This window comes from Ammospiza caudacuta, chromosome 4, assembly GCF_027887145.1.
Source record: "Ammospiza caudacuta isolate bAmmCau1 chromosome 4, bAmmCau1.pri, whole genome shotgun sequence".
Classification (NCBI taxonomy): domain Eukaryota; kingdom Metazoa; phylum Chordata; class Aves; order Passeriformes; family Passerellidae; genus Ammospiza; species Ammospiza caudacuta.
Genome location: NC_080596.1, coordinates 63929241 through 63941750, shown reverse-complemented (window position 1 = coordinate 63941750; position 12510 = coordinate 63929241). Strand labels below are relative to the sequence as shown.

General features: G+C 40.7%; 1 protein-coding gene across 3 annotated transcripts in view; it reads left to right on the top strand.

Moving 5' to 3' along the window:
* Window positions 1-1535: 1535 nt before the first annotated feature.
* TAPT1 (transmembrane anterior posterior transformation 1) overlaps window positions 1536-12510 on the top strand; it is a 49263-nt gene continuing 38288 nt past the window's right edge. For 2 of the 3 annotated variants that reach the window (XM_058803071.1, XM_058803070.1), the window contains exons 1-3: window positions 1536-1752; window positions 6115-6245; window positions 10333-10451. In XM_058803071.1, the coding sequence (XP_058659054.1) occupies window positions 1536-1752; window positions 6115-6245; window positions 10333-10451 (467 nt within the window). The remainder of the gene's footprint in view (window positions 1753-6114; window positions 6246-10332; window positions 10452-12510) is intronic. The other variant, XM_058803072.1, reaches the window with a different exon arrangement.

Genomic DNA, 12510 nt, shown 5'->3' with positions numbered 1-12510 from the left:
AAAGTTTATACAGTTGGAAGGAGAGAAGCAGAACACCTCTCAGGGCATCATGTAACTTTGCATAGACTGCACCAGCCCTTCAGGTGAGAGAATTTTTCAGGTTTTTTTGAAACTTTTGTTCTGCATCCTATTTTTCCAACTGCTTTTTACATCTAAAGAGAAACTCCAGACTGAAAATGTGTAGTATAGTAGCTACTACTGATAGCTCTCTCTCTGATGCTCTTATTACACAGTATCACTGTCTGCAAGAAGCACTCCCCTGTCTGAAAACACAAGATTTGGATTTGGATACAAAAATTGGATTGAATACAAAATTGGCTTGGATACAAAATTTTGATTGAAAATACAATATTTGGCTTGAAATGCCAGATTTGGGGCATTTACAACTACTAATGGTAATGGGAATGGGCATATCCAGTCTATCCAAAGACCAAAATGCTCTTTGACACAACAGTACAATTAAGTTAGAGTTATAGATGAAGACTACTATGGCCTTCCAAAGAAAGAATAAAGCATTCTTTGTTTTCCCAGGGTGAATGGCTAAATATTAAGCTGACCGAATCTGGCCTGTGAATATGTGATAAGAACAACAGAACTGAATGTGAAGGAGATCTTGTACTTGAAATTCAGACCAGGTACTTTGTCCTCGTGCCCACGTGAATTCCCTTGCAAACAAGTGCTTCACTGTTACCTTGAGCTGCCTGCTTCTCATACTCACCTTTGTGTGTAAATTACAAACAGCCTGTGGCAGGAACAATTATTTTTCATTAGGACGGTGTCTAGCGAGCCTCATCACCGCCAGTACCACGCTGCCAGGACCGAATGGCATTTCCAGCACTTTCGAACCACGCCATTTCAGGCCCTTTTTTCGGGCTGTTGGGGCTCGCTGAGCTTCGCGGGCTGTCCGAGCGCTGAGGGGCCCGCTGAGCTCCGGGCGAGCCGGGCGGGGCGGGGCGGGGCAGGGCAGGGCAGGGCAGGCCCGGCAGCCGCGGCTCCGCCAGGGTGGGGGCAGCGCGGGGCTGTGACCTCCGGCGCCCGGCCCGGGCCAGCTCGTGCTCTGCAGTTCACCGAAGCCCTGTTGGCTTTAAAGTTAATAATTTACCACTCGCTTTCCATTTTTGAACAAGGTCTTTATTTGCGTGGTTCAAGGTTTAATCACCTTGTTAGCCACCGCTTTGAGTTGCTGTCCCACGGCCCGCGGGGAGGGGAGGGGGGCGTGAAACCGTGACTGTCATACGCGTTTTACGAAAAACGGCGGAGGCCCCACTGAGTCCGGCCCCCGACACAAACCTGCTGCCTTCCATCGCAGCACACTCAGAGCCGCGGGAGCCTCGGGGCGGGGCAGCGGGAGGTGCCGGGCCAGGGCCCGTTCCCTGAGGGGTTAACGGCGGCAAGATGGCGGCGCGCCGGCCCGCCCCTCTCCGCCCCCCGCGCGCGGGGCAGTGGCGCGCGGCCGGGCCCGCGGCTGTCGCGCGGTGATGAGTCACCGGCAGGCGCGCGGCGCGGGGGCGGCGGGCGCGCAGCGGGCGGCGAACATGGCCGGCGTTGCCGACGCCGCCGCCGCCGCCGCGCCGGGCAGCGGCGGGGAAGGGCGGCAGGACAGCGGCCGCGGGGAGCCGAAAACTCTCTGGGGGAGCAGCGAGCCGCGACCGCCTCCCGCCGGCCCGGGGCAGCCGTCCCCGCAGCAGCGAACGGAGACGTTGGGCTTCTACGAGAGCGACCGGGGCAGGAAGAAGAAGCGGAGCCTCTCGGGTGAGGGGCGGCGGCGGCGGCGGGGCCAGCGGGCTCCTCCTCGCGGCAGAGGGGGCCCCGGGACAGGGTGGCCCGCACCGGGTACCGGGGTGGCCGTGGCGGCGTTGCCCGGGGCGGGCGGCTCTTGGTTCGCCCGTGCGAACTTGGGCGAGCGACTTGAAAAGTGCGCCGGGAGCGGGCGGGCCCCGGGAGCGGCGGGCGGCCCGGGGAGCTCTCCCTCAGCCCTGCCCTGGGGTCGCTCCGTGAGGCGGGGTGCGCCTGGCCGGCCGTGCCCCGGTCCCCGTACGGGTGTTGGGGTGCGGAGCGCGGGCGGACGGGTCCCCGTGCCCTGTCACGCGGTTTGTCAGCCGCTGCTGCTCGGGAGGGGTGCGAGCCCCACGGGCACCGTCCCTGGAGGGGTGCTGTGCCCCAAGGTGGGACTCCGGCTGTCGGGCTCGGTACCTGCCTGGAGCGAGCGGGGCCGCTCGGAGCGCTCCCCGCGGGCCGGGAGGCTGCGGGCTCGCTCGAGTTTCTTGCTGAAGTGTTAGAAATGTTTGGTCGTCTTACCAGGTCTTGTTACACGCTCACAGCTGCGACTACAGTGGTCTTTGCCTGTGCTACTGGCGTTGACGATGCTGTTAGAACTTTGAAGTTGTACCCAGATTATTAAAAGTTATTTAAAGTAAATTAAATTTGCCAGCTGGGGATTTATAAGGAAAAATAAGGGGAAATGTCATGGCCTTTGTTATCAGTATGAAGCTATATTTACATTCAGACTTCAACCGGTTATTTCAGGTACCTACTAAGTAACTTTTTAAAATACCCCTGCCGTTTTTGTAAAAAACGTCAGTCACCGTGTCAGGATTAATTTAATGTTGTAAGGTTATAAATAACTATATTGCTACTGTATTCTTGAATGATTGCCTTGCTTAAAATCTGGAAAGTGCTTGAAGTGTAAAACTTTCAAGGCTTTTTCAGTCTTGGCTTGAATGTGATAACACAGATCTTATAAAAAAAAAAAAGAAAATAAAATAATGGGAATTAGGATTTAACTTTAACAATGTGTCAATAATTGAATGCTTTCCTTCGAGTTTGATGGGTGCAGTGTCTGTTTCTGATGTGTTAGATCATCAGACGTGCAGCATCATTGACTGCAGTTCTGTGGTGCTGATGAACGCTACAGAAAGTAAAGGTGATGTAATTTTCATGGTTGTAAAGGAATTAGCTTGATTGCAGTAGTATGAATTGCTTTGAGGTGAAAAAAAAAGAATGATCAAGATACATACCCATGTGCCTGAAAAACAACTGAACAAATAACTTTATAAAAAGAGGATTGTTACTGGAGGTGCTGGAGAATACTTTACTATGTCCATGCAATTGATTTGAAATTTTAAAATAGTTAAAAACCTTCAGTGCTCTTTGATGTTTCATGGCAAGAAAACATAAGAACAGGCTTCTTGATTGAGCAACTAAAAATCCCAACCCGTCTAAGGGTAGCAATACGTTAGTACTGTAAAGAGAAGTTGACTAGAGGAGAAGAAAACTTTTTAAAATATATATTTTCTTGATTAATTGGCATAATTATGGAAGAAGTGTGTATTTAGGATTGACAGGAGTGAAGTGAGCCTGGAACTGCTGTAGTTAGGATTAAATTAATGATTATAGAGTAGAAACTTACTGAAGTGCAGTACATTTCACATTTCCTCAACTTTTCCTCTCCTTTCTGGTTAATGGTTGTCCTTTGTGCAGCTATGCATTGAAGTATAACTTAGCTAAATCACTGTCTTCTTACCTTGAAGGAATTTGTGTCTTTTGTGTTTTTTGAAGATTGTTATGCTCTCCTGTCCTGAGGTGTGGAGGTAAATGAGCATACTGTAAGCATTAAGAGTATGAATCTGTCTGAACAGATGAAACTTGGACCATAGTCTAAAACTTTGACTGCAAAAGAGGGGCATTTGAAGTAGGGAAGGAATTTGAAGTGGGAGGTAGAGTTTACTTTTAAAAGAAAATGTTGTTTGATGCTTTGGTAGCAGAATTAAGCTGGTTTTGGAATGATTTATTACTTTGTTGTGCCGTGGTGTCTCACGCTGTTCTTTTGGTTACTGTGTTTTTCCTACAGGGTCAGCCCTGATCTGTTTCACAGCTGGCACAGAGCTGAGGCTGCTGCTGGGTGGCAGGAGGGAGGGAGGTGGCTGTGACTGACTGTGTGCTCCAGTGCATCCCTGGCACTGCAGAGGGGACTTTGCAGTCACACTCTGGAGCTTGTGTATTGATCAGGCTCAGTCAGGAGGATTGATTATCCCTCAATATCTAGGGCATGAAAGTCTAAGGGGTTGGAAACTTAAAATAATTTGGTTTTCAGTGATAGACCTCTAAAATACTTTGTGTTAGGTAAGAAGGGGTGGGAACAAATAGCTCATTAGCTAAATTCTTAGAATATCTGAAGTTGGCAGGGACTCATAAATTACCCCATGGTACTCACCCAAATACATATATTTACTGTGCAGGAAACTTCAGTTGTTTGACATTGGTCTATCTTTAAGTTAGAGAAGGTTGGTTATTTAAGGTGGAAGAAAAAACACCTGGGCATTTAACAGAGTTATTATTTGGTGTGCTTATACATGCCTGGTTTTACTTTCAAGTTTTTAAATGTTGAAGAATTGGCATAACCAAAAAAGTTTAAAGTGATAGTGTTAGAAAGGGAGACTCCAGAAAACAAGTTTACAAGAGGTCTGAGCAGTGATTTCACAGATTGAACTTTGTTTGAGACTTCACATGTAAATATTAGTTTATTATTACCCATTAAGCAACATGTTGTTTTGTTTGTTTTTAAATGCCTTTAAGGCTTTGAGTGGTTTTGGCCTACTTAGTGGAAGTGGATCATCAAACTCACTATCCAGTGACAAGCTCATACACTGGAAAATGGGTCAGTTCTCATAGTTTAAAGAAAATCATGATTTATTAACAATACATAATCAACAGCTAGTTAGTGAGTTTTACAGCCAGTACCAGCAATATGCTAAACCACAGTAGCAGATATATGGAGAATATTAATGCAGCACCACAAACTACAAGGTGCCTCCAGGTTGTAATCACACCTCCCACCCAAGGTAATGCAAGCTGTAAGCACACCCTCTTTTGCTTCTTTTATATTCCTGCTTGAGCTGATTCCTTCTTTGCTTTAAAACTCTTTGTAAACTTCTGGCTACTGTGAAAGGCTTCATCTTCCATGTGATGAATATTGAGAAGGCATTGCCTCAGACAGTTTTGGGTGAATTCTTCATGCAGAGTGTCAATACTTGCATTCCACTCTTAACAGCTGTTACCTGAGTTGTTTTGCTAAGGGTGTATATACAACTTCTTCCTGCCCTGAAAAATGCAGAGCATTCTACCATGCAAGGTTACTTCTCCCTCCTCTCGTCCCTAAGACTGGCTGAAATTTGAAATTACCATTTGTGAACATGTGTGTGTATCATAGTAGGTGTCTCTAGCTTTTCATTTGTTTGTCTAGATGAGTGATTTTCATCTTCTGGGTATTGTGTGAACCAGAGTTTCTAGTTTTAAATGCCAGTAATCAGAGATGTTGAACTTCATTGTAGTGTTCTGTCACTTCTGAAGTGTTACAAGGAGGTGGTAATGTCAGACCTTGGCTGTGAGTGTTGAAACTTTAGTTCAACCTTCTTTGCTAACAGCCTGAATTTCATAATTATAATTTCATATGTTATAAATTTTGTAAGACTCTTCTGTGCAAAGTCTTTTATAGAAGCCATATGAGCTGCTTAAACACAGGCCAGTCAGCCTTCAGGTTATTTAGCTACAGCCAGTAAAGCAGAGGAGATCTGTATGTGCCTGATGGCTTTTTGGTGGTGAAAGACCTGATCCCAGAGGTTTGTGTGTTTGTGCTGTTTGTGCACTGAACCGCTTGGGATCGCACGTCTGTCAACGCTTTGCTGTTGTGGAAAGCTATTCTTTAAAATAAAGAACAAGTTGCTAATGTTGCTGAGTGAGAAAATAGCTTTTAAGAAGTCAAAAATAGAGTTTAGTAAATTTAGGAGGTCTGATAATACATTAAGGATTAGATTCACCCAGCATGTTGCATTTTGTGTAGCAGCTTTGAGTAATGTTTTGTAGAAGTGAATGTCTGATTGCCTGGGAAAAGTGGCTTGTTTGTCGGGAGGCAGCGGGGAAATGGAGTGGAGAGCATTGGATTGCATCTCCTGTAACTCCTTCCGTGCGAAGTTATTTAACCATCAGCAAAACCTTCTGGGTTAGAGGCTATGCAAATGCAACATGTAACAAGTAATAAGTAACAAATGTTAGCAGCTTCTCACCCTTTGGAGGCCGTGCCTGAAGTGACTTGTGTCTGTGTGTGTTTGTGAATAGATCTTTCCTTGCTGAGGTTCATCAGTGCCGAGCTGACGAGAGGTTATTTCCTTGAGCACAATGAGGCGAAATACACAGAGCGGCGGGAGCGAGTGTACACGTGCATGCGGATACCTAAAGAGCTGGAAAAGGTGAAGTATGCTCTAACTTTTGATTCCATTTACAGATGAAATATGTTGAATTAAATTATTTAAAGAACTGCTTATTTTTAAAACACTTTTGCTACAAAAACAAGATGTAAAGCTCTATAATGATATTTTTAAATGTTACTAACTTAAACATTTTTGTTTCAGCTTTTTTTTTGCCTGTTTTCTTGTTGCTGCTGGCAACTCATGGTATTAGCAGAGACAAAAGACAAACAAGTGCAGATGATGACAGATTAATTCAAATATATAGATGTCACTGATCCTTAAAGGAATAATCAAGAAAAAGAAAACTTTTTACAGCAAAATGTAGTTTTACATTAAAAAAAATCTTTTTTTCAAAAATTTTTTTCCAATGTAAAGTTTTCTGAGGATGGGAAGGTTTCAGTCTTATAAAAATAATGGTGACGGATGAGTTTTTCTACGGTTTTTAACTTAATTTTTGTAGTTTTTCTTTTCTTTTGTTTCTTGCCACTATTTGCCACATCTCCCCTCTCTGTCCCTGTGTTATGGCCCTTCCTGAGGGATTCTTGCCACCTCCTCTATGTCAGCTTAGATAATATTCTGGCTCTGCAGTGAGCCAAGGTTTTGTTCTGGCTTAGCCATGTTGATTTGGGAGCAGCAGCAGCAGCAGTGTGCTCAGGATTGATGAGTAAGGCACCATTGGTAATAAGGTTGGCTAGGCTGCAGTGTAATGATAACATTAAAATTAATACTGCTGAAATTCCCAAAATCTCTAGGGAAGGGATGAAGTTACATAGGGCTAAATCATTTTAATTTAAACTGAAGGAGAAGAAGAAGAACTGAACTGTTCTTCTCCCACTTCAGTCTCCTACTTTATGCATGCTGCCTGTTTTGCATGAGCTGTGGTTCTTGTTGGACCATTTCAGGAGTTAAATCCGCTCATAGTTTGGCAGAGAATGTTATACTTTCCTTGCTCTGTTTGCTCTCTGCTAGAATACTGCCCTGATTTGCTCAGCCAATATTCTTGAGAATCCAGAGTCTGCACAAGGACAGAAGGGGAGCTTCATAACTAAGGATGAAAGAGCAGTGGAGGAAGAAGGAAGGGTGGGCAGGATTCCCTTGGTCAGTAGTGTGTTCATGTTCCCCCTTCAGTATCATTAAATTCATCCTTCGGCCATGGTGATGCCTGGCTTTACCAAATTAAATTCCCAGTCAGTTACTGCAGAAAATCACAGAATGAATGAGATTTGAATGGACCCATGGAGTAGTTCATGCCCTTGCCTAAGGCTATGTGACCTACAACAGGTTGTTCAGGATTGAAGGCTTTGGACATCTCCAGGGATGGTGTCTTCACATCCTCAGTATTTACCCATTCCAGTTCATGATAGAATATTCCACTTATGGTAGAGACTCAGTTCAATGACACAGCGTTTTTACATCATCTCCATTTTTAATTATATAGATTATTACATGCTGTCTCCAAAGCACAGAAATTATTCTGAAGGATTGTCATCATAGCTTTTCAATAAAATTTTTGGTGTGTAAGAACATGTAATATCCAGTAGTCTTTTTATAAATAAGATTAATGCTGTAAGTGGTACAACTGATGGGTTTTGCATGGTAAATCAAACTTCAGTCTGTGCTTTGAATATGAAATATTATGAAACTGAATAATAAAGATATTTTTAAAATGATAGTTATCTTTTTACGCTGAGATGATGAAATAATTTTTTAGTTCTTTTCCTTGGCTTAGTCCATGTTAGTATGCATACTAACTTTATCAAATTGAGCACCTAGAAACCAACTAAATAGTGCACAGATCATCACCTGTTGCAGAAACTGCTTACCAATGTGATACAAAAATCCACTTACTTGAAATAAAGCATGTGTGGCACTAGTAAAGGAAGAGAAGAATTTTCTTGATGGTTTGTTTTGTTTACTGCCTAATAGTGTAATTACAGAATAAGATTGAAAACTGTAATCAGGTAGAGTCAGAATAAATTGGAGTAAATTTATCAAAGCCTAATCTTGGGAGATATTACTTAATAGGCACTTATTTAACATCCATAGTTTTAGACAGGAGAGTAATGTTCAAAGGGTGGTATTTTTGTTGTTGTTCTGAGCACCCTTTCTTTGTTTAGAGAAGCTTGATAATTCACCATGTAAGTGATACTTCCACTCAGGCATTTTGTGTAGTTTCAGTGGGAACTTTTCATTTAGTAGGTTACTTATACTAAATAAGGTGATCTGGTAGTCTCTGTTCCTGCCATCTTAAGGGAACAGTTTTTACTTGATCTCAAAGTTAAACTTTGTGCTCCTGTGTTAAATTATATTTTATGATAATGGAAAAGCTCTGTAAGCTTTTCTGTTAGTTCCCTAATGGAGCAGCAGAAATAATGTTTACAGAAAGGAGTAGAAGGTTCAGCACTGATTATATTTCATTGGGTGTGTGTAGTAAAAACATTGGGAAAATGAGGACATTCAGCAATAATTGCAAATATTAATGCAAGCTTATAGAACGTGAAAAACAGTCATTGCACTCAGGGGGAGAAGAAGTCTGTTTAATCTAAAAGAAAAAGTAGTGTTGTTTTTGAGATTATAAAGATGTCCTCAAAGAACACAAGCAAAATGACAGGCTGTCTTTCTGTTTTGTCGGAGTTAAGGAGTTTAAAAATACTAAGTGTTCAGTTCTGGTCATCTTTAGTGCTTGAATATTCAAAACCTAGTTTAAAAGTTATTTTAAAATAAGTAGATAGCTTAATGACATATTAAGGCAGTGCATAAATTTATCCACAGTTCATGTAACCACTGCTCCTGATAACTTTGAATAATAACTAAAAATGATGACATTTTAGAAAATACTACTAGAGATGAATGAGTAAGTATCAGGAAAGAGACCTTAACATCATGATTGTATTGAAGTATTCTACCACTGTAGAATTGGTTGAAATAATATTATAAAGGAAAATAAAAATTGAGGAATGATGGCAGTGCTGTTGTGCCTAAGTCAGTTGTTTTACATGGCCTGTAGATAGTTGTTCTGGGGTGCAGTCTGTAGGATTGCTTTTGGAGTTACAGTGTATGGGGTGTAAGAGTGCTCACATGGGACTGGCCATTGCACAACTAACAAAGAAGGTACTTTGAAAGGCAAAGGGACTGTGAGAACTATAAGTAATTTACTTGTACTTTGATTTACACCCTCACCCCAAGTATCTTCCTTTCCCATCAGCAGTACATACAACTTTCACATGTAAATGCATATCTGACATGGTTATGTGGGTCTGCTTAGATGTTGCTAGTCTTAATTGTGTAGCCAGTTAAACTGGCTTCTATGGGATTATCCTTGCAGGAAAAAATACTGCCTCAAGTCTGACCAAAGCATAAAACCATATTTCTAGATTTCCATTTTGATAGAACACAGAATTATCTAAAGAGTAGCTAAAGAAGGAATGTCATGTGGGCAGAGTCTGATCTATGGGAGCTTTGGAATTGTGGAGTTTATGTCTAGTTTAATTATCATATAGTTGCTTGGCTTGTAGCCACAATGAATGGCTTTAATGTTTGTGTAAATTAAGGATAAGACATTTGAATTTTGTGTGTTCTTTGTATGAAAAAGGTAGTTATTCTTTGAAGGAATTCCACCACAGCTGTAATTTACAAGGTAATAGAAAACTTTTTGGGGTGAGGAAATAATGTTGAAAAAGGAGATAGGAAGAAAATGGCTGTGCACATTTACACACAACTCTATTGGTTTTCCCCTAAGGTTAAAACATGAACTTTGTTAACCTTACAGGAAAGTCACCATTGGAAAATGAGCTGCAGGTATATTCAACTGCAGTTTATATATTAAATAAAGACTAAGTTCAGTGAGCTGTGAAAGTCTGCAAAAGCCTTCATTACTTGGACCTTGTGGTGCAGAATTGCTGAACAGTCTTCAAATGCATAACGTGTTAATTTTTTTTTATGGTTCAGCTGATTGAACAAGTGAGCATATTGTGCTTATTTGGTTAATTAGTCTTATGTGAATGTATATTTCATAGCATAATTCTTTATAAACTTCTTGTGAATTTTATAAACTACTAACGTACTTCTGTTTATTTTTGTAATCTAGTTGATGTTTTTTGGAATCTTTTTGTGCCTGGATGCTTTTCTGTATGTGTTCACCCTGCTTCCTTTGAGAGTTTTTCTGGCAATGTTCCGGTTCATCACTTTGCCTTGCTATGGCTTACGGTAAGTTGATTCAAGAGAAAGGTGTTGATACCCTTAAATGATATTTCACCATTTATGTGTATGCTTCATTTCATGGCCTTTCAGTGCTGTTTGAACTACTAATGACTTCTTCCACTGAAAAATAGAAGTCTCAGTCTAAGCTAGCCAAAGTAAAGGTGTGTGTGTGACCTTTAAGCTTTACCAGCAGTCACTGTCACCATTGCTTCCCTCAGACACAACAGTTTGATAACAGCACCACTTAGGCATATCCAAGTTAGTAAAGGAGAGAGATGTAACCTTCCCTTATAGTTTTGTTCTTTTACCTGACATCTATGTGAACATTTTTAAAAAATTTCTTAGGCTTGGCTCATGTGTTTTGATAGGCTCTTTGATATCAAAACAGAAGTTGTTTATTTTTTAACAGTTAAGGCTTTCCTTATTTTTATGGAAAACTTTGCTGAAAAGATCCCTCAATAAAAAGTGTTCTTTTCTTTCATCTGAAGAATCCTAGGGAGTGAAATGTGGAGAGGAAAACCAAGCAGAATATTAAGAAATATTAGATCTTCATGCCTTGATTTTCTGTTCATGTCAATACTAAGAAGTTGCTAATACATAAAGTTTTTAGTTTTTCTGGCATAGGCATCAAAGATTGGATAGAATTAATCTCCTTCATAAAACCTGCTACTTCACGGTAAAGTTGGTTGTGTAAGCCTTAAGTGTAGTCTAAAATGAAAGGAGCAGTTGTATTGAAGTAATTTTTTCTCTAGAATGAATAAAGACTTCAGGATCTTTATTCTGAATTTGCCAAAACTTGAAGTTGATTTATGGTTACTGAATTTTTTAAAATTATGTTGTTTGTATTTGCATTATCAATATTGTCTTTTATATGTGAAGATCTTTTAGATGCATAGTTTAGAAATGTATGTTCTGATTACAAGCAAATGCTAGTTAGTTGCAAAAATATAATATTGTAAAATACAGTCTAAAGCTGAATGTTTGTGTTTGTGATGTTAAACATAGGCACTAGATGGCAGTCTCTAGTGTTTTATTGTGCTGTTAATTTTGAACTGAACTTCAGAGTTAGTAGGTCAAGAGAGTTTTCTTAGCTGTGTAGAAATGACAGTTATTTGGTTTTAGCCTGATGACAAGGCAAATTCTGTGCCTATTTGTAGATATCTGTATAGATGCTATTACTAAATTCAGGTAAATGTAACAGAGTTCAGTTTATCATTTGAATCTTACTTTTTTCTGTTTTAGAAGTGTTCTTCCTTGTTTATAAACTCAGCTTTGCTTTTGGCAAAGAAATTTTCTGCTCTTCTGAAATTACAATTAAAGATTTCAAAGACCAATTACTGTTTTAGTTGTTGCTCAGTATGCTGACAAAAGTATTTGAAGCACCATATGCCCTCACATGCATGTGCTATGTGTATATATGCATTCATGCACCTGCAATGCTAATATTTAGTCTGCTTGCTTGACAGTATTTTGTGTGTCAGGGACAATAGAAGGTGGTTTAATCTGTTGAACTTGACTGTGTTAAAGTGTTATCAAGTAAGATGCTGTGAAACTGAGATTGAGTGAAGAAGTCTTTGTTTTTGTAACAACTCCTGAAGCAATTTCTTCCAATGTGTTGGAATCTAGTTCACTAGAATCTCTACTTGTTCAGTAGAGGCTTTGTTTAATTCATTCATGTTCTAAAGTTTGTGGCTTTTTACTGAAAATTTTAGGACTCATGTAATGGAACTTCTTCAGAAGTAATAATTCTTAATTCCAAGTATTCAGAGCCTGCACTTTGAATTTTGGGGGGTTTTCTGGGTTTTTGTAGTTATGCTGATTTTATTTGTTATGGCAAAAAATATTTGTGATTTTCTTCCAGCTCAAGAAATACAGTTTTATGTATTTGTAACAAAATAGAGTTGAATAAGTAAAGCACATTTGTAATTATAAAAGGTATTTACAAAGCAGGTGGCTGTTTATCTTCTGGCTTGTTCTTCCTTGCAAATATCAAATAAATGTTGACTAGTTGTTACTTGAACCTGCCACATCATATTCCATTCTGTGCAGTAAATAAAAGTGCTCC